Raw genomic sequence first — 25,349 nt, forward strand, 5'->3', positions numbered from 1 at the left:
TAAATTTATAAGGATGTGTATAAATTATTTTGTCTTTAATGAAATATGAGTGGAACTATTTTATTTAATTTGAATGAAATGTATTGCTAGTATTTTGAGGATTATTGAATTTTGAACTTGAGAAATTGATTGAAATGAATTGAGTTTGATTGTGAAATTGAAGTAGTTATTGAGAAAAATTTTTAGAAGTACTTTTTACAGGTATTTAAAGAACTGGTTTTTCAAAATACAGACAGAACTCTATCAAAATTTATATAAAATTTGCGGAAAAACAAAATGGACCAAAAATATTAACTAGATTTACTTTTAATCATATGTTTTAAATACCTATTAGAAAATGCTCACCACTTGTCAAAAGTAAGAAAATTGTTTAAAATCCCTTGTTGGGTACTTAATGAGTTATCGGTAGGTGAAGTTCGGTAGTTCATTAGGTATTCTACGGGATCATGTTATGCCTTACAGAGGGGTAAGGTGTGACATTTTTGAAGAACTGTTTTCTTAAAATACAGACGGCACTTGCCGAAATTTTTCTAAAATTTGCAAACAAATAAAAATGAAAAAAAATTTTAACTAGTTTTTAAACTTCTATTAAATGTAAGAAAAAGCTCATCACTTTCAAAAAGTAAAAAAATTGTTTTAAAATTCCTTGTAGTGTATTTAATGGGTTATTGGTAGATGGAGTCGATAATTCATTAGGTATACTACGAGATCATGTTATGCCTTACAGAGGGGTAAGGTGTGACATTTAATCCTTGACAGATGGACTGAGAAGTAAATGTTTGGGATAGATAATCTTGCAATAAACTTAATTTTCTTGGTATTAGAGATAAGCTAAGAGGATTAAAGGGACTTTTAAAATCAATTAGAGCTTTAATTGAGTTTTTGTCAGGTTTGAAATACCGTGAAAACAGAGTTTGATTTGATAAATACCAACTTTGAAATGCTTAAAAAAGGTTTCAAAGAACGAATAATTAATTTCCCTCAAAATTGCAATTCTCATGTGTTTGACTAAATTGGGGATAAATCACATGCAAACAACATTGAAAACCCTATCTCTAGAATCACTTTAATTTTTATTAAATTTAAATTTAATTCGTCCCAATTTCATAATTAACAATTTCAATTTAAATTTTGGAAATCTAGTTTAATTAATTTAATTAATTGTTTGATTTAGCTTAAATTCCTCAAATACCAATTTTAATTTTAAATTTCATTTTTAATATCTTTAAATTTTACAATTCTAATTAGGTTATTCCTTTAATTTCAATTTAAGCACAATTTTCTATGGGAACGATATTTTTAAAACAATACTACTGTGACCCGTGCACTTGCGGAAGCTATTTCACAGCTAACATCAACTAATCTGTTTGTTTATAATAATTTTTGAGTTTATAAGCTAAAAAAATACTTTCAACTTTTCATTTTGATATTTATAAGTCTTGTGCTTATAAACAAGTTTGATCAAATATTTTATTATATTATTTTCATTTAATTTTTAAAATTTCATCATAAATATTATAATTTTAATAAAATATATAAATATATTATTAAAATAATATGTAAAACTTATATTTCTAATTATATTTTATTTTTTAATAAATAAATTTATATTACATAATAATAAATTAAAAAAAAAAATTTTTCCGTGGGAAAACTCGTCGCACCTCACCCCGGCCCCAAACTCCTATGGAACAGGGATGGGAGGAGCGATTTCCGCCCCCTACCCATCCCGTTACCATTCCTATAAATAATATACGTAGACAAAAACTAATCAATATAAAAGTTAGTTTCACTTGCTAAACACTAGTTATCATAACATATTAGATGTAATTGAGAGGACTGAGTGAAAATATATGATAGAATATATGATAGCTACAACCATTAAAAACAACATTTGAAGGGGAATAATGGATAATCGAGTAATGGGTGAATATTGTCTGATATGGTTCTGAGCTATCACAAGACGTAAGGATATTTCCATTTGATACTAGGACAGGCATTACTCGTCCAACTATATCCTATGTGCTCGGATGTCATAAAGAATCATGAGATAACCATTACATACGTATATCATTTGACACTAGGACAGGCATTACTCGTCCAAGTCAAACAACATCAACGTAATCTTTGTATACATTTCAACTGTTTTCAAGTTGTTTTAAGTTTTAACCTTACATACGTGGGACATTAATTGACTTCATCTGTATGAGATGAGATGACCAGCTTGCATGGGCAAAACTTTGCGGCTGGTTTTCATACATGTAACATGAAATTTGACTAATTATTGCATACATTAGGAGGACTAAGATATAAAAAATTATTTTTTTTAATTTAAAAAAATAAAATCCATATTTTTAAAAAAAATAATATATGTACAATGATTGTAATAACCTCTCGTGAATTCTTATACTAAAAATAACCAATAACTACTATTGCTTTTCATTTCTCACCCATCTGCCTTATCTTATCATGGAAATTATATACCATTACTGCACTCATAAAATAGAGAAGAAAATTTGAATGGATTCCAAAATGGGCAACCCACCCTTTGGAAAAATAAGGTAATGATTCATACATTGTTAAAACCAAAACCTAAGGGCCTACAAGAAGCATGTCCTTGAGAAACATAAACATAGGCATTGTCAATTAATCAAACACTTTCATGCATTGCACTGGCACCTCTCACATATCAACATATCACTTTACTCTCAGCCCTTTTCTTTAATGATGCATTTATATGCTTCCTCTTTAACACTAAAATGCATGTCTTTAACAAAAGCATTTTCTTTACAAAAACTTCTTTATGGTCTCTCTCTCTCTCTCTCTCTCTCTCTCTCTCTCTCACCAACACTCTCATGCATGCAAATCCCTTTGGGGATCTATATAAAAGGAAGAAAAAGAAAATGTTTAACATTGACCAGCCAAGAAAAGACATGGTGGTTCCATTATTCTGATTCGTCAGCGGAATCTCATATACATATATATGTTGAAGATAATCAAGAAAGATCCTTCTTTTTTCTGTTTTTTTTTTCTTTATTTTTAGGGATCTGTTTTTAAGCACATAAAATTATCAAAGTACTAACGTTACAATGGATACAGTATTCATGCATGTCGGCTGTCGTGGACTTTCTTTTCCCTTTTTTTTTTTTTTTTTTTTGCAATAATAAGGTTGGTTTCTTTTATTTTTCTTTTTATCTCTTTTACCTCCGAGAGTGCACATGCATTGGCCAGGGTGATGCAACATGTCCCCGTTGCATATCAGAGAGGAGCCCATTAAGTCAAGTACAGAGATCTGCCACCATCGATCCAAACCGTCTCTACTGATTTAGATATAGTAAATGTGCATATTTATATTTGAAAGAAAGGAGACTCCTTTCAATGATGAGCCAACTGATCATAAATAGAATATGAACCTACAAAAAGATCAGTGCGGATTGCATAATTTAAGTTTTTAGAGAGTTTAATTTAATTAATGACGATTAATGAATCACATTTGATTATAGCTTATTCACTATTTGAATATAGCAGAGAAAACGATTAATAAAAATATTAATTTCTGCCATACACCAACAAATTATTCATTTTTTTCTTTTTTTAAGATTTGCAGGTTAATTTGAGTTTCGAACTCAAATTAACTTTGTGTCTCTTTGATTTGGAAATGCATTAAAATTTAGTGAGAACTGTGTTCTCCCTTATTATATTTTGTTATTGTCAGAAATGTTTTTTTTTATGAGAAGCTTTGATAGGTGATTGGACAGTTTATCATGCCATGTAATCTTGAATATTGTTTTCCTTCTCCATCAAACTTGGTTCTCTTCAATCTGAATAATCAAGCCACTAAATTTTTTGCAACAGTATAATCAAGAAGGCACATTTGGCGACACACAGAAAAAACCATTTCAAACGCATGCACTCAGTCTATGAAATTTTGCTCTAGCTTGCGAACCTCCTGAATGTCAACGTGAATCATGCTGATCCCTCTTCGCGATTTCTTTTTGAATGTAGTTGTCTTTGACTTACAATTGTTAGAAATATATATATATATATATATATATATATATATATATATATATATATATATATATATATTTTTTAAAATAATATTAGGTTCTGTTTGGATGCGTCAGAAAAGGATAAATTAGAAAAAAAAGTAAAGAGGGAGAAAAATAAGAAGGGTAAAAATAAAAAAATAATAATGTTTTGAAAGGTATGAATTAATGAAAAAGTAAAGAAACTTAATGTATATTTTTTATATTTAGAAAATAGTAAAAGAATGATAAATTTAAGGAAATAAGAATATTCATAACTCTCGTATTCTCTTCCTTATCATTATTTATAAAAAAAAATTGAGATTTAAAAGATAAAGGAGGGTAAAGCTTACCTTCCTTTCTCATACTCTTCGTTAGCTTGCTCCTTTCTAAATAAGGTTATATTTATTCCTTCTTATTTTTATTTATCCCTTATTCAAAGTACTAAAATCAATGGACATAAATATAATTAAAGTAAAATATATGGTCATTATTGCTAATAAAAATTTCACCAAAAGTCCCAAATTTGGGGAATCGAGAGGCAAGCTGGAGAAGTAATGAAGGGGCAATGTTCTTTTTATAGGGGCAGAGAATAGAGAAACGCAATGAGAGTCGAGAGAGAGGTGCTCTCCGCAAAAGGAAGGCAGAAGGGCAAAGGGTCAAGCTCAATCAAACAAATCAATTTTACACCCTAACCCTAAATTAAAGGCTATGGTATTTAAAATATCAATTCGATTTGATTTATATAATTTTTTTTAATATAATAATTTATTTTTATTAAATAAATTAAGTTTTAAAATTAAAAATGAATTAAATTATTTAATAAATCGATTTTGAATTTGATGCTATTTGATTCAGTGAATTATTTTGATTAAAATTAAATTTTGCTCACCCTATTTATAATAACTACACTCATTATTAATTATAATTTTTTGTCCATCTAGCGCCTTCTGTACCATATTAATTTTTTTTATTAAAAAATAAATTTAAAAAACTAATTTTATTAATATTTCATATCAATTTGAGATATGAGTAATATGCTTCTTATAAGTCCTTGAACACTCTTCTTTTTTTGTTTAACTTTTAAAATGAATTAGGTCTAACTCATTTTTCTATAATGATATAATAATATTTTAATTGATATTGAGCCTCTCATAAATATTTTACGGTATTTGATCCTAAACGCAAAAGAAATGTACTAATATTTTCACATTAGTTTGAGATATGAACAATGTATCTTTATAAAAACTTTAAACACTTATCTCCTTAAACTAGGTTTTGGGTGCATCGATGGATCTATAATTTATTCCTAGGGTCGATATATAAAAATAAATAATAAAGTATTATTAAAAAGTTTAATTAAAAGTCATTTATCGATTTATTATATAATTATTTTATTTTAATAAAGTTTATTATTAAAAAGTTATGGTGAAATTTTAAAAGTAAATAAACTTTTGTATGCATAACATATTTTTTTTATCTCAATAAATTTTAAATTTAAAAAAAATTAATAATTAAATTTGTAATGAATTAATATATATATATAACTATATATATATACAAAGAACATTTTTAGAAAAAAATATTAAAGTATCCTCTCATTTTACACTCTAAATCTGTCATTGTTTGAGAGTAAGTTAATCCTGATCTATTTTTTAATAAATTGCACTATAAAGTTAAACGGAAAGAAAAAGAAAGTCATAAAGATAAGGATACCTACGTCTCAACGTCTCGTAAGATAAGGTGGCTAAACCTATCCCATTTCTTATCCACTTACCAAGCATAGCCTTTTCAATGAGGGGTTCTTTAGCCAAACTAAGTAAGTTATCACCATTGAATTTCTCAATTTTTATTTATTTATTTATTTATTTTAGCATTGCGAGGGTTGCAACAAATTAAATAATATTGGAATTAATTTGCCCATTCATAACTAAATAATCTATTTATCATTAAATTAAAACACCATTAATCCCAACCGGTTAAAACTGAAACGACAACGTGAGGAAAGTGGGAAGCTGCTTTTTCGGCAAAAGAATTTAGACTCAACTAAGCCATACTGGGCCTTATGTTTAGTTTAATCCAATTTGGATTGAACATAACATTTCTCTTTAAAAAAAAAAAGAAAAAAAAAATCATCTATTCAAATAATCATCATTAATTAATATTGGAATCACACCAATTATAATCTCCTCTTCAATACTTTTTAAAGGAAAAAATCATCATCATTATGACATAAGGAAGGGGATTAGAAATATTCCTATTAGTATTAAAATCAATGGACATAATTAAAATTAAAGTAGAATATATTATATATTGTAATTATTGCTAATAAAAAATTCACTGAAGGTCCCAAATTTCAGGACTCTTCCAATTAAGTTATTTCGCTATCCATTCCATATATTAATTTAACCCATTAGTGGAATTTCCCCCTGGACTTTGCTTTTGCCTGAAGAAAGTGGAAGGGTTATTTTGGTCATAAGAAATTTGGAAGTCGGAGAGTGGTTTGGAAAGAGACAAGCCTTGAGAAAATGAGAGAAAACACATCAATAGCCGTATAAAACCAGTTAAGAGGTAAGAGCCAAAGGCAGCATTGGCCATTGGCAGGGAATAATTAATAAGCTGAAGCTTCTCCATTCCAAAATAAAATTTTCAAACAAGCAAGAAAAGAATTCACAGACTCCTCTTAGCCTCATCTTCTCCTCTCTCTATATCTCTTCTGTTCCTCTCTCAGTTTGGAATTCCTAGCACTCTCTTTCTCTGTTAGTCATTTTAGCAAGATGGCTATGATCCATATTTTTCTTACATTTTCTCTAGCTTTCTCAGGTACCATTTCAATATTTTTTAAATCATTTCTATATAGTTTATGATGCATTTCTGGTTTCTATTTCATTTCTTCTTAATTTCTTCAATCTTGAGCCAATATGCTTGTATTAACTTTTTGTCAAGTGTCTACTTTGTTAATGTCCAATACTCTTTTTTTTTTTTTTAATGTTTCGCAGATTATGGTTTTCTACGGGGAGTTACATCTCTTGGCATCAACTACGGGCAGGTGGGCAACAATTTGCCACCACCAGAGAACGTTCTTGAACTCTTAGCCTCCCTTAAGATCACCAAAGCAAGAATCTACGATACCAATCCTCAAGTTCTAACAGCATTTGCCAACTCCAACGTTGAGCTGATTGTCACTGTAGAAAACGAAATGCTACCTGTTTTGGTGGACCCTGAACAAGCCCTTCAATGGGTTAGTACCCAAATCAAGCCATACTTTCCGGGCACAAGAATCACCGGAATCGCGGTTGGAAATGAGGTCTTCACCGACGATGACACAACATTATTATCATATCTAGTTCAAGCCATTGTCAGCATTCATGAGGCACTAGTTCAATTAGGCCTAGATAATATTCAAGTCTCAACACCTAATTCTTTAGCTGTTCTTGACCAATCTTTCCCTCCTTCAGCAGGTAGTTTCAAAAGTGAGGTCTCAGGAGTAATGTCACAATTTTTGCAATTTTTGTCAAGCACTAAGGCTCCATTTTGGATCAATGCATACCCATATTATGCTTATAAGGATGACCCTAACAGGGTTCCCTTGGACTATGTTCTTTTTAACCCTAATTCAGGCATGGTTGACCCCTACACCAAGCTACACTATGACAATATGCTTTATGCTCAAGTAGATGCTGTTATTTTTGCTATGGCTAGATTGGGTTATAATGGAATTGAGGTTAGAGTTTCTGAGACTGGGTGGCCATCTAAAGGTGATCCAAATGAAGTTGGTGCAGCCATTGAAAATGCAGCACTTTACAACAGAAATTTGCTGAGAAGGCAATTGGAGAATGAAGGGACACCTTTGAGGCCTAATATGAGACTAGAAGTTTATTTATTTGCTTTATTCAATGAAGATATGAAGCCTGGACCAACATCAGAAAGAAACTATGGTCTCTATCAACCTAATTGTACAATGGCTTACAATGTGGGACTCTCTGCCCCTTCAAGTTCATCATCAACATCATCAGCTTCCATTTCTCTCACTTCCTCTGCCACTAAGGTAAAGCCATAGTACATTCTTCTTCAAAACTATTTCTTATCAATATTTTTTTAGTTTAATAAAATTTACACAGAAAAACAAAAGTGTACACACATGTAGTTGTGGGACAATGTAGGGGAAGAAAATACAGTGTATGCTATTCATCCAATGAGCAATTTGTATAAATTATTATATTTTTTTTTTATTGTGCAATTGGGAATTCTTGCCTTGGCCCGTCTATCATATATTTAGGCACAAATATGTAAGATGCATATATTTAATAGGTGAATCCCACTATACATCTTCTATCTTGGGTCACGGTGAACTAAGTTTAAACGAAAAAAAATCTTTATGTAATTAAATATGTAATCAATGCTAATAAAAGTTTCCTGCTTGTGGTGAGAAATATTGTAATTTTTCTGTTCTTTTTTTTTTTCTTTTTCCTTATATGGAATTCACTGTGGAACAGGCTTCAAACAAGGAATATGATCAAAGCTTGGTGTACTGGATGTTTGTACATTTGCTGACCTTCCAAGTTTTTATGAGAAGACCATTTTAAGCATTCGGAGTCCAAATGCTTATATTCATATTTACATATATTGCGTTTTGGTAAGAAACTTAGGGGTCAATCTTTAATTTCCCATTTTGTACTTTCCCATCATAAAAAATTACAATAGAGAGACACCCCGCAACCATACCAAAGGAATTTGCACCAAGCCAGTTAACCATATATATGTGTATATATAGTTCTATATATCTATGATTAGCCTGCAGGCCATATCTTCATCATCAACATCCTTCAGAAATGAATCTCAATTCCGCAGTCTCTCGATCAAGAACTGAATTATCTCAATATCTTTTTTAATTATTCTGTAATTTGTAAGAAGTTGTAGAAAATTTATTTCTGTTTTCTGATCATCAATTTAATTACTTGTCATTAATTGTAGGACTACTTGTGTAAAATATATATATATATATATATATATATATATATTTGTTGTTCTATGTGATATATCTTATTGGGGACCTCTCTATCTCTCTCTACTTTAGGACGTGGAATCCATAACTGTACCTGCAATATACAAAGATTTCCTCAAGTTTGCTTTTTCTTTCTTCTCTCTCTTACTCAAATATATATAAGATAATGTAGGGAAATTAATATAATTAATTAATTAAAAGGTTAGGCTTTTTTTTTTTTTTTTTAATCCTGTAGCAAGAATTGGGCAGCTCAGCTTTATTCCTTTGGGGTATAATGCCGTCAGCACATGGCCATTTTGGTATCCTTTTTTGCAAAAGAGCTTTTGGCTTGTTTTCTCTCCTTCACTTTTCTTTCTGTGTGGAGAAATATATAGGAAGATGATGAAGGAGACAATATATGCTCAGCCTTAGTTAAACCTGATGAGGACGGTCTCACTGCTTTACGTCAGCCAACGTGGTGCACATGCACCCAGACCCCACAACCAACAAAATATTTCCTTTTTCTTTTTATTTTTCACACTATGAGAGTGTCATGCTCCAAGTCGTTACCTTAACAGCAAGAAATTCCATAGAAATTATTATTTTTGTAATATATATATATATATATAGTAAAAAATCAAATATTACCTTTCAAAATTAATTTTCTAGTTTCTTTCAATCAATTCATCCGACGTTAACATACACTATATTCATACTACAACACAACTCTAATTTTTGTGAGCATCAATCAAAGAAGCGTTGTTTCTTATACTTTATTGTTTTCAGCAAAACGACGTGTTGAGGCTCTATTGACGTGTACACAGCACCATGTGCAGTTGCCTCCTGGTGAGATTGTTTTATCGCACACTCTTTAAGCCTAATACATCTTAATCAGCTTAAGTAATCCTTCCTGTATTAAAAGAAGCAAACTTTCTGTTCCAGTATTTGCATGATCTCTATCAAATCTAACAGCAATTTGTACGTCAGGTCAGGCGCGGAGGAAGGGGGCTAGGGGAGCTTTGGTGCTCAAAAGATAATTTATATTGTTTTATTATATATGATATATAGTATTTTTTGAATATATAATATAGACCCTTTAAAATATAGAGATATAATTGTAATTAAATAATTTTTTAAATTAATTGTATATATAATGTTGACTCTCTCACAAATAATTTTCTAACTCCTATGTTAGCTCATGAAGGCTTAAGCTTTTTATTCCATTTTCATTTCTGCACTTCATTATTGAATTCAAAGCAATATTACATTTTTATGAAAAAATTATGTAATAGACCTGATTTATCATAAGTCCAATACACATTATATATAATAAAACTTACATATTAAATAGGTAGAATTTGTATATTTATATTTCCTGTATTTATCAGGCTATCACACCCAGCAGTAGAAATGAATAAAATAGAACTAGAATCTTTGATCGATATTTGGTGGTTTTGGACCATACTTTTGGATGTTGACATGACAATGCTTGTCAAAAGTTAATTATCAACAAAGGTTAGGAAAGTCAAAAAGATTACCAAAAGAAATATATATTAAACATCACCATTAACTAATGCTTAATTAGTTAATTAATGGTGATTTTCTTGGCTGGCTGAAATTGACAGAGAATCAATGCCTCTCATCAATCACATGCTGCCCTTCAGCATTATGGCTTGCCTACCTAAAACTTTAAGCAGCTATGTAATTATCAGATGAAATGACCAAGTTTTCTTATTTCCTTTTCATGCAAATGGATAATTTTCTTTAATTACCTAAAGTTTAAAAAAAAAAAAGATACCAAAAGAAATCTAATTAGAGAATTAATTAATCACAAGTAAATGAAAATCAAGTGAAGCATTACAATCTTAACCATTAAAGGTAGCTTTGAATGCTTCTTCAATAATATATAGAGTTGGGATCTGTCTTTTCGTTTCTAAAGATGGTCAAATTGAGAATCCTCCTTATTTATTTATTTTTTTTAAAAGTAGAATAAAAAAAGTGAGAGGGGTTGGTTTTCCATAGTGATGCAAATTTAATAATAAGGCCATGATGATGTATATAGGTTGATTATCTTCTCACTTTGTCTGAGGGGCCATGATGATTATTGATTAGACTTTGTTTAAGGATCTTTAATTACAATAATTTGAGGAAGATGCTTTCATAAAGTGGAATTCTTTTTTCTTTGGAAGTTTTCTACAGTCAGCTATATTGCAAGTTTCTTTTAAAGTAAATCTACTAATTATTAATATGGAGATGCAAGTAATTAAAGATTATTTTGAGAAAAAAAAATAATAATGCTATGTTATGGACTGAAACTTTATTTTTAAAAATTATTTAAAAAACTACATAAAATAATTTTACTTTGTTGATAAAACGCGTCAGTACTTTTAATTTTTTTTGCTATTGAGCCCTTGCACAGTTGCACTTCAATTTGGTGACATTGTTAGTCTAATAAAGGCTCAATAACAAATAAAATAAAAGTTCAGCTGCTTAATGTGACTACATTGAAATATAGGGGCTCAATAGCAAAAAAGCTAAAAGTACGAAGATTCCCGCATGCGTTTACCTGATTTGTTTCAAACAAAGTGAGATTGGGCTTCCCGTGGAGTCGAATTCGGTCCAGTTGAACATAGCCCATAATATATAAGGCCTCTTAATTCAAACTCAGCGAGACAAGATCCTCTTGGCTCTCGATTTGGAGCGGAAATTCATCTCTCTAAATCATCAATGGCGCTTTCCTCTGCGTTTCGAGAGAGGCTAGAGCTCATGGAGCGTACCAGAAACCAACGCCTCTCTCTCCTCCAGGTCCTCAATTTATACCTTAAATTTTTTTTCCTTTGTTTGGTAGCCTAGAAAAGAAAATGAGTTTTAACGGTATCTTTGCAGGTAGAGAGAGAATTGGAAGCAAACAGATCGAAGATCTTAGCGTCAAAGCTAGCTGATATTCGGTCCGTGGAGCAACGTTGCTTGGTGCTCGATCGAAACATTGCGTCTCAAAACTTCAAAATCTTGGCTCTAAAATCTGAAATCGAGAGCCTCGATGCCAAATACCAGGCCGATTTACATCAATTGAGGTAAGATGAAATGTTGTTATTGTCATTAGATTTATTATTCGTAGACAGGAAAAGAAAATTTTGAACTAGATTTGAGTTTTGTTTTTGTATTGGATTGGATTGATAGGGTTTTGAAGAGTGAAGTGGAGGAACTGGAAGAGGAGGAGAAGGAGAAAGAGAGGTTTTATGAGCTAAAAAGTAATGAAATGAAGGAGTTTAGGGAAACTCTGGAGAAATTTGTTCTGAAATCTCAGATGCAAGTGAATGAGTTGAGGAATCAAGTGAATGAGGTCAGGATTTATTTGAACTTCACAATAAACTGAATTAAATTTCACATTAATTGGTGTTTAATAGTGTTAAGGTTCTAATCTGTCACTTGTAGTTTTTTTTTTTTTTTTTTTCAAGGATGTGATAAAGTTGATATTTGTTTCAGTTGAATTCAGCCTTTGTAAAACTCCAAGACAACAATGGATATTTGAATAATTCTGAGATAGCTCCAGCAGAGATGAGAAAGTCAGAGCTTGTTGCCGCGAAGAAGAATTTGGACAAAACTTTGGCTTCTAATTGCCAAATAAGATCACAGCTGCAAAAGCAGCTTCAGAGTATATCGAGCGCACAAAATCAAGAGAAGAGAAAACTATCCCAATTTCACTGTTAAGTAAAGGTGCAATGAAGCAGGCTTCTTATCAGAGAAGTTTTTGGGCTATATAACTTGCTGAAACCTGTGTAATTTCTATAAAATGCTTTGTGAAGTGAATCAGATTTCTATCTTTGTTTTGGTAAATTTAGCATTTTATGATTAAGATGGGCACTGTAAACTAATTTTTGAGCATTCAACTTGAATGCATACCCAAAATTGCAAAAAGTTAAAGAAACCCTTACGTACTGCCTGCCCCTTGCTTGAACAAATTATTTCTTAGACAATAAAGAAAATGAACTGTAGCAACTAATTTATTTTAATTGCCTAATTTTGTTAATAAGGTGGATATTTTTGTAATTAGTTAGCTAATGTTGTTTTCTAGTCCAGCTGCCAGCTAGTTCCCCCAAGTCCCAACTATTCTTCTTTCTCCGCGTATTTTCAGTTTCTATAACCGTAACCGGCGCTATTTCCTTGATGGGAAATTTTATTTTGGCTCTAAAGTATGTTTGGTTTACTTTTTTTAGTATAAGCATCCAAATAAGTAAATTAAAATATTTGATAATTTTAAAAAAATTGAGCTGTTAATTAATGTGTAACTGATATAGTATCTATCACCTGCAATTTGTATTAGCTCTATTATTAGAACAGTTTCTTATCAGCTGATAACTGATTAAATTTTATTTAGGCTATATTATTCTTTTTCATATAACTCGAAAATTAATATTATTAATAATATTTACTTTTTATTTTTTTATTTTACAATCTTAACACTTTAATTTACGTATTGTAATTTTATTAAAATATTTTTTGTTAACAACATAAAATATAGAATATTTATTTATTATAAAAAAAAGTTTTTTTTGAAAAACTTAAAATTATAAGATTTTTTTCTTCATAAACAAAAATAATTATTTTATTTTTTTATAACTATATTTTAAAAATTATTTAATTATTTTTTAAGGAATTTAATTATTTTCTTATTTTAATAATAAAATAAATAATGTGATATAATAAATTAATAATTATATTTTATTTTAATAATATAATAAATAATATAATATATAAAATTAATAATTATGTATTTATTTTAATAATAAAATAAAATAATATAATATAATAAATTTATAATTTTATATTTATTTTAATAATAAAATAAATTATACGATATATACCTTAATTAGTCAGTTTACATATTAATAGTAATCTTTAAATATAGTTTTATCAAACACTTAACATTAATTTACTATCATCAGTTATCAATTATCAGTTAATAATAACAGTCGCTAATTAAAAATTATTAGTAAAAACCTTTAAATAAGTTTATTATCAATTATCAGTTAATAATAACAGTCGCCAATTAAAAACTATTGGTAAAAACCTTTAAAAAAGTTTATTTTCGCTCTAAATTAGTTTTGTGGTACCATAAAATTGTTAATTGGATTCTGACTGAGGGTTCGAATTTCCTTACAACTCAAACTTCGTTCGTATAGTTGTTGCATTACATTGATATCAATGAAATGGACATTTGAGAATCTAATTTGGCTTCTTCTCTTTAAAATTGTATGAAACAGGCAATTTTACGAGTTCTTCGCTGGACCGTCCTTGGATCATCCTCGAAAATACGAGACTTGTGAGGAAAGACATTTCCCCAACTCTTTAACCCATTGGCAACTAACGGCAACAAGTCCACCTCGGTCATTAAAGTGGAAGCCCAAATCCATCTTCTTGGGTTCTAGAGGGTCCTAAGTTCATTAAAGCCCGCAAGCTCTTACAGCCCAAATTTTCCCGAGCTCTCCGGAATCCCGATTCTCTCGCTGTCTGCTTTCTCATTCCAACCGACGCTCTAGAACCTTCTTTGTCAAAACTCAACAAAAGCCCTAGACATCAGTAAAACAGGTTTAATTTCCTATAAATCCCCCATTTGCGCCCTCCAGTAAACAAGAGGAGGTTCTAGCATTTTCCACACACAGCAGTGTTACGTTCCTTTTTATTCACTTATAAAATCACTCTCTTCTATTTCATTTGTACAGAAAAAGAAGGAAAAATGGGTGACGAATTGGCGTTGGATTTGGAGGAGCTAAGGCAGCTACAAAGCTTAGCCAAGAGGCCAAGAGTCCTCTCGCTCATCTCCTCTGAGATACGCAACTTGGAGAAGGTGTGCTTTTCTTGATGCTTTGGCTTAATTTGTGTTTTTCTATTCTTGATTATGTGTTTCAGAAAATCATTCAGAGCGCCCTTGCTCACTGATGCACTATTTGTTCACGGGAGTATTGTATAATTATCCTTGTCTTTGAAGCTAAATCCGATACTTTGGTTGAAATGCTTCTAACTAGTTTTTGCTAATTACTTGCCCTTTCCTGTGTATGTTATCTGTGGATTATCAAAGTATTGTTGCGAGGAAGGAAGTTTTGGATTATTGTTATTGTCGTATTCGTGGTATGATGATGTTTTCCACTTCAGAGTTTCATACTGTAAATTATGGTGGAATTTTTATTATCATCACTTTTCCCAGGATTTTTGGCTTGATAGCGACTCTAATGTTTAGTGCTTTAATGTTTAGACAATAAATTCGCTAGGATCCTTTGTTTGCTATAATTTGCTAATGCTATTTGGCATAATGGATGGTTGTCTTAGAATATTCTGTAAAGACTGTATCAGCGTTGTAAGTTGAAACTGACCCACAATGCTTCATAAGATCAACATGGCATGAAATGCGCAATTATGCTTCCGTGAAGCTGATCATTAATGAAGTTCAAGTAAATTAAGCATCTCTGTATTCTTTTATAGTGATAAAAGTGACTCTTTAACTTTGGTGTAGAATTTTGCTTAATTAGCCATTTCTACTCTTGTTTTATTTGCTCATAGTTTCTGTAGATGTAACGTCTATCCTTCTTTCACTCTCTTTCTTCCTTTTCTCTCTCTTTTTCCTTTTTTTTTAATTAATTTTTCCCCCTTCCTCCCTTGGCATTTGGATAGACATTCAATTTTTGTGTTTTTGGATTGTTCCCGACAGATGAGTGTTTATTGGTTTGGTAGTTGTTATTCTTTTTGTAGATTAGTATTCAATCGTAGTATTATCGTAGGCCAACGAGGCTTTTGGGAATCGTCCACTTTGCTTGCAACCACTAAATGGCTATTTACTTTCCATGCTTAGTTGTCACAGGAGCCTATTTCTGTGCCTGTTCCAACTCCAACTCAATTAGCAACTGGAGTCAAGGTGCCTCCAACCCCTGCTCTGAATTATGTTACGCTTGGATCTTTCAGCTGGGATCAGGACAATGACAAAGTCAAGGTAATAAATTACCTGCTCGAACAAATATTAACCAGCACAGATTCGAGCATAAGATGTTCTGAATTTCTGGCATATGAATTACGTGCTTATAATTTTGTCTGGTCCACTTTTTTCTGTCTGCAGATATATGTCTCTCTAGAGGGTGTCAAGCAAGAAAATATTGAGACAGACTTCAAGCCAATGTCATTCGATGTCAAATTCCATGATGTGCAAGGAAAGAACTACCGATGTGCGATACCAAAATTGAACAAGGAGATAGAACTGGAGAAATGTAAAGTGTTAGTCAAGCCTACCAGGGTTATCATCACTTTGTTTAAAGCTTCGAAGGGTAACTGGTTAGACTTGCACTACAAAGAGGACAAGGTAAGGACTCTATATGGATGGTGCAGGTTCATTGATGATTTTCTTATTAAAGTTGTTTTCTAATTGTATTCTATTCGCCTTATGTTACAGCTGAAGCCAAATCTGGGTAAGGATCGAGATCCCATGGCTGGAATTATGGACTTAATGAAGGTACAGTTTTCTTCACTCTGTTGCACCCGCACACACAAGTCTACTTTAGCATACTTTGCCTACGATGAATGATGCTAGCCGTGCGTTTGTAGAAAAATATTAGATTCCATTGTTGTTACTGAATTTATGTTGGTTATGTACTACTTACAGAATATGTACGAAGAAGGGGATGATGAAATGAAAAAAACCATTGCAAAAGCATGGACTGATGCAAGATCAGGCAAAGCAGCTGATCCATTGCAGGGCTATCGTTAAACCAAATTAGAATTCGTCCAACATCTTTGATATCATTTTGGCAGATAATGTGTTTCCATGGTTTTTGTGCCATAATTTCACGTGTTGCAGCTTGTCGAAAGATTGTGTGCGAATGCTTTTTTTTTGGTAGAATGTTATGAATTGCGGGTTTCCTTTTTAACTTTCATCTCTTTAATCATTGGATCATGGTTTGCATGCCTTCTGTTCTATTATATATTTGTCATTTGGACAAACCAAGCACACGAACAGTTAACAAGTCTTTTTTTATTTAAATTTTCCTTAATGAAATTGCATTTAGTATTTCTCTCCCTTAATTAGGGATGGCTTATGAGTTAAACTTAATTAATTTTCTTGGATTTCACTGACCTCGAAACTGAGCAGTGGAGACGGGATATTTTCTCCCTTAGAATTTTCAAGATTCAATTCGCAAGATGACATTATTTTTATGTATTAAAATCTTATAATTTTAAAAAAATATAAATAAATTATTAAAATTACGTTTAAAGTTCTATAATTTTAAATTTTATTTATTTTTTAATAAATAAATTTATATTATATAATAATATATTAAAATGAAAAAATAAAAAGAGAAGTCCGTATCTCCAGCACAAAATTGATATCTGACCCTAAATTCGTATGGCGTGAAGCTGATTCGTCCCGTTGCCTTCTTACGCTTAATTAAGAAATGAACAACTATACTTCTCAAACCTGAAAATTAATATTTCATGCGAATAACATTTTTGCACATTTATTCTTAGTAGTGTGTAATTTCGGTTCCAGTTTGAGGTCAGGAGTGCCAAAATTTTGAGTTCGCATTTGTCCAATGTAGTTTTATTACCTTATATTTTGAAAAAAAAAAACATGAAATAGCTTCACAAAAAAATAATGAAAAAAAAGTCGCATGTAAATTTTCAACTTTTAACAAAAAAAAAAAAATTAACGAAACAGATCTCAACATCAAATGTTAGAGAAAAAAAAATTCTGAAACGAATTTGCACGGCCAATGAACAGTAATACCTCAATAACCGAGTGCCAATCAGCTAAGAACAATACCCTTACGCAGCAGCAGCACCTAAAATAAACCCGAAAATTGGAAACTGTGTTCAGAGTATTTGCACATCCTACAAAGACCATAAAAATAATGGATACTAGGAAGTGGGAAGCAATTGAGATCAAACCTAGATATGTTGTTATCTGGTTTTCACACACTGCTCTATACTTATTATGGTATAAAATAATAATAATAATAATAATAATAATAATAATAATAATAATAATAATAATAGACATCATATGAAAATACCATAAGCTCGGAAACTTTACATTAACTTTCATATCGGAGGATATGTACCTTCATTGTACTATTTGGCTACCGTAATCAGCATTAAACTGCTCATATCGATGGGCATGGAGATGAGCAGATGGCCTAGTGTTCTTCAAAGCTGTCTCTACATCCTCAGGTGTGATAGGCCCAACTTCTGGCAACTCTGTAAGCCAAAAATTAAATCTTCAGCTTATGATAAATGACCAAAAATGAAATGCAGATAACGATTGTGCAAGTAATAAAAATTAAATACACGTTATCATTGAGCATAAACCATTTAGTATGAAAAGATTGATAATTCACTTTCTTCGATGTGCATATTCTTTTTTTTTTTTTTTCTCTTATTATTATCTTAGTTACATATCTCCCCTTGTAAGAGTAGAAAGTTGTCGCACAAGTATGTAACCTGTTATCCATTTATTAGACGCATTTTCCATGATTTCGCTAAGAATTCATATTCACATATAATCATATATTAGTATGGACATCGCTTACCATCCTCAGGTACTACTTCCTGTTTGTCCTCAAGGATTGCCATCAGCCGTCGTAGTGGCTGCATGGCAGCTTCTTTGCACAGTAATCGAATATCTGAACCTGAATAACGTTCTGTCCTTTCCACCAGTAAACCATAAGGAAGCTCATTCTCGTCAGGCTGTGTTGGCAGGAGTTCCTCAAGCATGGCTTTTCTTGCATCTGGTTCAGGAAGAGGTACAAGGATCTTAATTTTTATAGTTAAAGGAGAACTATCTGATTACTAAACCGCCAAAACTTTTGTCTCATTATTTGCTCAACGAATTGCAGTACAGTGCCATCAGGCCAATGATGCGAAATGGATGAATAACACCAAGGACAACAAGAGGCAAAAGGATACTCGCTTCTCAAGACGCCGGAGCATGGCCGCATCCAACTCCCAGGGGAGATTTGTTGCCGCCAAAACGAAAACAAGATCTTCTGTCCGTGTCAAACCATCCATCTGCAATCTAATCCGAGCGATTAATTTTCGAGAAACTAGATTAAAATAAAATGATTTCATTTCCAAATCAGTATTTAATTGGTGACATGCAATGGGACTATTTGAAGTGCTCCTGCACCTAAACTTGTCAATTAGGATAAAAACCTCTAAAAGTATATGGTTTACATGAGAGAATAATGATAAGGGCAAGGAAGCATTGATTATGCTCATTCCACTTAGTTGAGGATAAATATAAACATAAGCAAGTTGTGATCAAGATTTGAAAGGTAAGTATGATTTGGCTTTTAATGCTAATGTACAGTAAATTTAATAGTGATCGCTATGATTCTCTAAGAATTCCAATTTGCAAGGTTGCTAAAATTTATGGTGCTTATCATTCTCTCAGCTAATGCCCATTTTGGTTGCTCCAATACTCTGATGGAAAGCACCGTATCTCACACAAATAAAGGAACCGCATGCAAAGACAGAGGGCACAAATATCATGCCTTGCACATATTCCCAAAAAAACCTTTGAAGAAACAAACATCACCTGTATGAGTAGCTCAGTCTTCAAACGCCTACTTGCTTCATGCTCACTACGACCTTCACCCCGGTGACTAATAATTGCATCAATTTCATCAATAAAAATAGTTGATGGTGCATGATGCCTAGCAAGCTCAAATAACACCTTTATTAACTTCTCAGAATCACCTGCAATGTTTGCATAAACGATATTAGATTCACTTCAGATATTGTATTAACAGTAAATCATCTTATCAAAAGGGCCAGAAAAGGTCATGTCCCAAAATAAAGAAGTTTTTCAAGTTTGATGTATATATGCATTGAACAAACCTATGTTATCAATGAAAAATAAAATTATCCGAGTAAAAGATAGACACCACCATTCAAGCTTATCTATTACCATCATAATAGCAAAAACAGCAACAGCTCACATATGCAATAAGTTCACCCAAAATCTGGAACCACTTCGTCAGTTCCTCCAAAAACATAAGGCAGTAACCATAGTGTCCTTGATGGGTCATGCAATATTTTTGGGGTTTGATACTAGATGAACCAGAACTTCAAAAATGCACAGTTTCAAAAGAAAGTAGAACGCATGCCAACAATGTCATACTAAAAGTTGCCAGATGATAACATACCACGCCACTTGCTAACAACAGAAGATGCTGAGATATTAAAAAATGTGGTTTTGCACTCTGTAGCAATAGCCTTTGCAAGCATTGTCTGAATAATCAAAATAGCAAGTTACACAACAATCATGATAGCACCAGAAAGAAAAGTGAACTAATGCGCCATTATGAGTGGAAAACTGGAAATAAAGCACCATACATAAAACAGCTTGTAATTCCAGAGTCATTCATGGCTGTGGAATTATGTCATAGGAAGTATGATGATGGAAAGTCCAAGATGTTCATCACATAGAGAACCTCTTGGATGACTTTGCCCCTAGCCCATGAGACTTTACATCCTGTTCTCTTTTAAGCTTTCTTCAAATAAAAATAACAATCACCCAATGTTCTCTTTCTCTAGATTATTTTGGATGCCATAATTAACAAACATTTCTTGAAATACTGCGAGAGACCAGGTAAGATTATAAAAAGGCACAAACGAAAAAAATGCTAACTTCAAGTGTCAAGAGTAGCACAGCAACTCCCCAAGGCAAAGACAGCAATGGAAATGGTCTAGCCAAAATGTTCAAGTTGTTACAAAAAGATGAGTGATAAATCTGTTTGTCACATAAAAATCATTACAGTTCATATCAACTGTGAATGTTGAGAAAAAATTTTAAGCAAGCAATCAAACTCAAGGATCAAAAGGAAGTTTAGTACTCCATAAGCATACTCAAATATATTACCTCCCCACAGACCAAAAAGAAAAAAAAAAATCACACACATGGACAAAAACGGGTGACCTAGTGCATGAAGCATCCCACACTTGTGGTCTCGAGGGAGGGTTGATGACTTGATGCACGCAGCCTTACCCTTACTTTGCAGAGAGACTGTTTCCATGGCTTGAACCCATGACCTCCATGTCACAAATGGACATAAAGGTTAAAAAAAAATGTTTTGATGAGGCTAGTTACAAAAAGAACAAAGGAAAAACTTAAATGAATAACAGTTCTATTTAGGGAAATATACCAGCACGTAAACAAAACATGAGGAAAAGAAATAATTGAAAGTTAGAAATACCAAGTTCATACACCTTTCCTGTCCCGGGAGGGCCAAAAAGAAGAATGCCTTTCCATGGTGATAGAAGGCCAGTAAAGTACCTAGAAATGGGAAATGCCAGCTTCACTGTAAAAAATTAACTTCAAATTTCTCCTTGAAGGATATTTCATATTATTATTCAAGATTATAATTAACCATATGACATAATATTAACAGACACTAACTTTCCATGCAATGACACAATAGCTAATAGCCAAATTAGATCAAATGCAGAGAACATTTAAGGCAGACTGGAGAATCCCAACATTATATTTACAAACCAAGCTAAGCAGAAGTTTAAAGTTCACTACTGCATGCACTTGCCATCTACGTTTTGTGACAACCAGCTTACAATAGCTCAGGCCTCCGCAACTTCTTTATTTCTTCCACAAAAGGAAGGGAATGAAGAAAACCTTATTCAGTAAAAAAACAAAAAAAGAGCCTCAAGCTTTGACAAGTGAAGGCAACATTCGAATGGTCTGTTTCCTGTTGTACTAAGGAACCTACAAAATTATTTGCCTGGTTCAGCATGGCAAGAAAGTAGCAAAACTATTCACATCCATGCATACCATGAGGCTTGCTATATTAAGTTCCAATGCCCTTCTTGTAAACACTAATCCAATAATTAGAGCATGCAACTTATTTTGTGATGAGACGTCCGGAGGAGGGTAACATGGTAACTTTATTTTGCTAATGTGAATGCCCCATTCTTCATTCTCAAAGATGTGACCTACCCTTGTTATGTCAGCATCTAATTTTTCTTGTCAACTAAGATTAGTAATTATCTCCAAATCTACCAACATCAGCAAAACTAATCATAATTGGAAGTGTAGATATGGCAAACAAGACGTACTTGGGATATTTTATCGGCATGACAACTGCCTCTTTCAGTAAACGTTTGGCATTCTCTAACCCTTTAATGCTTTCCCATTTCACATCAGGGTACCCACGAACAATATCCCTATATAAGAGAAATTGTAGAGGACATCAATGACATGACTGAAAAGATTCTAAGTTAGCATAAAATAAAAATAAAAAATTTAACTGTCATATAATATTCCTTGCAACAGGTTCTTCTTTGTGATTAAAATTCAAATTACCAATTACCTGCATAAACCCTCTGCCAAAGAGCGAGTTTCAGAGGAATCAAAAGCAGGAAGCAAAGACTTCTGGCTGAAAAAGTAAAGACAAACATTAGGACATTTTCAAGGCAAAAGCCAATTATCAGTTATTTCAAAAAAAGAAAGCTTGATATTCTATGCAAGAATGGAGTTTAATGCTCTCAGTATTTATAAGATAAATTTCTAGACCAGAACAACCATGAGCACCAGAAACATCTCTCCGGCTCTCCCAATCCATTTAGATCTAGCAGTGAAGTTGTATACAGTAAAATTACCATGAATTGATGCCACCATCAGATATCAGACTATTCATATTCATGTATTTGTATGTTTATCTCCCTTGACCGATAAAAATTTGAAGGAAAAAAATTGCTACCAAATTTATAAATACTGCGTGAAATGCATTCTCTCTCTCTCTCTCTCTCTCTCTCTCTCGTGGAGGGTTCTATAATTGGTACCAATTGAGTAAAGCAAAACAATAACAACGATGCAACAAATGGACTCAGTTTCTGTCATATAATCCAGAAGAACAAACGCAAACGCCAATTACTCAAAGTAATGAATCAAATAAACATACGGTCTTTCACTATTATTCCCGCTAGCCGAAACTCCATTTAAGTGGTTTGTGCTCCCGTTCTGAAACAGCAACAAAACACAGCATCAGCATACAAATCAGCTCGTTAAGCTCTAAAAATGCCAAAACACGACTACGCAAACAAATAGAATCAATCCAATGCAATACTTGGTTTCTGTACTGCTCGTAAATAGCCATATCAGATGTGCTCTTGACAAAACCATTTCCATTCGATGAAGCACTCGATAAAGAAGAACTCACGTTTGGCACTGAATTATCAGCAGCCGACTTGCCGTTCTGCTTCTCCGGTATCCTCTTTCTCCCAAACTTGGCATCATAAAATATTTTAAAATCCTAAAAACAAACATTAGTAGCTGAAACACATGCATAACCGTTCGCGAATTTTTCATTTTTCTCAAATCAAATATTATCAAACAAAAAAGACCTGATATAAAAACGACGCCGAACCAAAATCACAAAAAATTAAAGGTTGAAGTTGAGCTAAGTACTGGAAGCTTCGATCCGATTAGTCAATAAAAGCATTGTGATGTTTGTTTTTGCAAAAAAAAATGAAGGAATTGAATAGGTTCAGATTTGTAGAAATTTTCTAAACTTAATTAAACTCAGTTTCTGAACTTTTCTTTTTCTTGGCAACCAAACAGAAACTTGCTGGGACATAGAAAAAGGAGAGAGAGTTGGTACCTGAAAAGACCACCGAGTGAGAGAAGGCTCATCGGCGGCCATTGTTGATGATCGAGAGAGAGAGAAAGAGAAAGAGAAATGAGAAAACAGAGAAACAACTCTAAAAAGACTCTCTCGCGCCCCTGTTAGATTTGGATTTTGGAGCTACAGCGAAGGAAAAGACGAGAGCTGCAGCAGGAAAAGAGAGTGGAGCATGAGCCTGTGCATAAAATTAGGAAAAGGAATAAGGTTCAATTTTAACTTGTACATGCTGTTGTGGGGGTTTGATTTAGTGTATTTTTAATTTTTGATTTAATTTAATTTATAAATTTTAATTTATGTTTAAATTAATTCGGTTAATAAAAATATTATTGTTTAATATTAAAATATAATATAAAAATAATTTATTTAATATTTTAATTATATAAATTATAAAATATAAAAATAATATTTTAATATTATTTTTAAAATATTTAATTATTTTATTTAAATAATATTAAAAAATAATTTTTGTTAATATTAAAATATTTATTTTTATATTGTATAATTAATAAAATAAAAATATTATTTTTATTAATAAAAATAAAAAAATATTATTATTCTAATTAATAATATTAAATAATAAAAATAATATTTTATTTTTATTAATTAATTATATAATATATAAATAATATTTTAATATTTAAAAAAATAATTAAATAATTATATATTTTTATTAATTAAATTAATTTAAATATAAATTTAAATTTATAAATTAAATTAAATTAAAAATAAATTAAATTAAACAGAATCAAATACAATCAAATTGAACTTATTCCGTTAGGAAAATAATGCCGTAAAGGTAAGAGATTCGGCAGAGTGTGACCTGTCATTTGGTAAACATGCTCAAAACGTGGGTGTAAAAAGAAACTTCTTGTAGGACTATTATTTATTTCTTGATTTTTAATTAATTTGTATGTTAGTCAATTTGTCTTTTATGATTAATTAGTTCATATGAAATATAATTATTTTATTATGAAAAATAAAATAATTCTACATAAATTTATTATTTATATTATGAAGTTTTTATAAAATAATTATTTTTTCATAAAGTAATTAATTATAAAAATTTTATTAATTTAATAAAAAAATAAAGCTTCTTCATTAAAAAAAAATATATAATATTTTTTAAAAAATTTTCTTAATCATTTTATTTAATTTTAGTTCTAAATTATTGTTAATTAAAAAAAATAAAAAATCCTTCACTTATGTATTTCAATATGAAACAAAATAATTTTTAAATTTTTAATTTATTAAGAAATAATGTTTGACGTCCCAAAATAAAAATTTTAATTGTTTTAATTTTACAAATTTATAAAATTACATTTCAAAAATTATAACATAATTAATAGTTAATTTTAAAAAATAACTATTAATCAATAAGATGAAATTTTAAAAAATCAACTATTAATAAATTCTAATTTTTAATTGTTTTAAGTTGTATTTATATGTTATATTATTTTATTAAAAATGTAAGGATGAATTTGTGCTTCATCAAATATAAGGATCTTAAAATAATTAATTCATACATTAATAATTATAATTATTTACAAATTAATACTTATATATGTTATAAATTAAAAAAGATAAAAACTTATTTGTAAATAAGTATAATATTTAACGATCAATTTATAAAATATATAAATAATTTTTGAATTAATCAAA

At 31.1% G+C, this 25,349-nt stretch overlaps 4 protein-coding genes across 7 annotated transcripts; 3 read left to right on the forward strand and 1 right to left on the reverse strand.

The window, feature by feature from the left end:
- Positions 1-6,625: 6,625 nt before the first annotated feature.
- Positions 6,626-9,004, forward strand: LOC110641781 (glucan endo-1,3-beta-glucosidase 11). The gene is made up of 3 exons (XM_021793621.2): positions 6,626-6,851; positions 7,028-8,076; positions 8,525-9,004. Exons 1-3 carry the CDS (start codon positions 6,806-6,808, stop codon positions 8,612-8,614), a joined length of 1,185 nt encoding a protein of 394 aa, XP_021649313.2. The 5' UTR covers positions 6,626-6,805; the 3' UTR covers positions 8,615-9,004.
- Positions 9,005-11,690: 2,686 nt separating this feature from the next.
- Positions 11,691-12,849, forward strand: LOC110641796 (uncharacterized). The gene is made up of 4 exons (XM_021793634.2): positions 11,691-11,817; positions 11,899-12,086; positions 12,193-12,355; positions 12,499-12,849. The coding sequence occupies exons 1-4, from the start codon at positions 11,740-11,742 to the stop codon at positions 12,721-12,723; spliced, it is 654 nt and encodes a 217-aa protein (XP_021649326.1). The 5' UTR covers positions 11,691-11,739; the 3' UTR covers positions 12,724-12,849.
- Positions 12,850-14,515: 1,666 nt separating this feature from the next.
- Positions 14,516-16,925, forward strand: LOC110641795 (uncharacterized). The gene is made up of 5 exons (XM_021793633.2): positions 14,516-14,860; positions 15,860-15,997; positions 16,121-16,360; positions 16,451-16,510; positions 16,661-16,925. The coding sequence occupies exons 1-5, from the start codon at positions 14,750-14,752 to the stop codon at positions 16,763-16,765; spliced, it is 654 nt and encodes a 217-aa protein (XP_021649325.2). The 5' UTR covers positions 14,516-14,749; the 3' UTR covers positions 16,766-16,925.
- Positions 16,926-17,651: 726 nt separating this feature from the next.
- LOC110641803 (uncharacterized) lies at positions 17,652-23,880 on the reverse strand. Of its 4 annotated transcripts, none has more exons than XM_058140419.1 (12): positions 23,667-23,880; positions 23,133-23,318; positions 22,968-23,026; positions 22,377-22,442; positions 22,123-22,230; positions 21,265-21,331; positions 20,202-20,286; positions 19,592-19,752; positions 18,961-19,062; positions 18,585-18,807; positions 18,117-18,252; positions 17,652-17,886 (listed from the first exon to the last, which is right to left on the reverse strand). In XM_058140419.1, the coding sequence occupies exons 1-11, from the start codon at positions 23,706-23,708 to the stop codon at positions 18,119-18,121; spliced, it is 1,233 nt and encodes a 410-aa protein (XP_057996402.1). In that variant the 5' UTR covers positions 23,709-23,880; the 3' UTR covers positions 17,652-17,886; positions 18,117-18,118. The 4 variants fall into 4 exon arrangements, with proteins under 4 accessions (XP_057996402.1, XP_057996403.1, XP_021649334.2 ...); XM_058140420.1 differs by having other exon boundaries at positions 17,652-17,837; positions 23,133-23,291; positions 23,667-23,879; XM_021793642.2 differs by having other exon boundaries at positions 17,652-17,837; positions 23,667-23,879.
- Between the last annotated feature and the right edge of the window lie 1,469 nt (positions 23,881-25,349).

Source organism: Hevea brasiliensis, chromosome 18 (genome assembly GCF_030052815.1).
Source record: "Hevea brasiliensis isolate MT/VB/25A 57/8 chromosome 18, ASM3005281v1, whole genome shotgun sequence".
In the NCBI taxonomy this organism is placed as follows: Eukaryota; Viridiplantae; Streptophyta; class Magnoliopsida; order Malpighiales; family Euphorbiaceae; genus Hevea; species Hevea brasiliensis.

Excerpts from the sequence above, each read along its gene's own strand:
- LOC110641781 (XM_021793621.2), top strand. The coding sequence starts at position 6,806 with ATGGCTATGATCCATATTTTTCTTACATTTTCTCTAGCTTTCTCAG. Across the intron at positions 6,852-7,027 it reads ATTTTCTCTAGCTTTCTCAG|ATTATGGTTTTCTACGGGGA; the intron begins GTACCATTTCAA and ends AATGTTTCGCAG. Across the intron at positions 8,077-8,524 it reads TCACTTCCTCTGCCACTAAG|GCTTCAAACAAGGAATATGA; the intron begins GTAAAGCCATAG and ends ACTGTGGAACAG.
- LOC110641796 (XM_021793634.2), top strand. The coding sequence starts at position 11,740 with ATGGCGCTTTCCTCTGCGTTTCGAGAGAGGCTAGAGCTCATGGAGCGT. Across the intron at positions 12,087-12,192 it reads GCCGATTTACATCAATTGAG|GGTTTTGAAGAGTGAAGTGG; the intron begins GTAAGATGAAAT and ends TTGGATTGATAG. Across the intron at positions 12,356-12,498 it reads TGAGGAATCAAGTGAATGAG|TTGAATTCAGCCTTTGTAAA; the intron begins GTCAGGATTTAT and ends TATTTGTTTCAG.
- LOC110641795 (XM_021793633.2), top strand. The coding sequence starts at position 14,750 with ATGGGTGACGAATTGGCGTTGGATTTGGAGGAGCTAAGGCAGCTACAA. Across the intron at positions 16,361-16,450 it reads TGCACTACAAAGAGGACAAG|CTGAAGCCAAATCTGGGTAA; the intron begins GTAAGGACTCTA and ends CTTATGTTACAG. Across the intron at positions 16,511-16,660 it reads GAATTATGGACTTAATGAAG|AATATGTACGAAGAAGGGGA; the intron begins GTACAGTTTTCT and ends TACTACTTACAG.
- LOC110641803 (XM_058140419.1), bottom strand. The coding sequence starts at position 23,708 with ATGGCCGCCGATGAGCCTTCTCTCACTCGGTGGTCTTTTCAG. Across the intron at positions 19,753-20,201 it reads TGTTGTTAGCAAGTGGCGTG|GTGATTCTGAGAAGTTAATA; the intron begins GTATGTTATCAT and ends CAAACATTGCAG. Across the intron at positions 19,063-19,591 it reads AGACTGAGCTACTCATACAG|ATGGATGGTTTGACACGGAC; the intron begins GTGATGTTTGTT and ends ATTAGATTGCAG.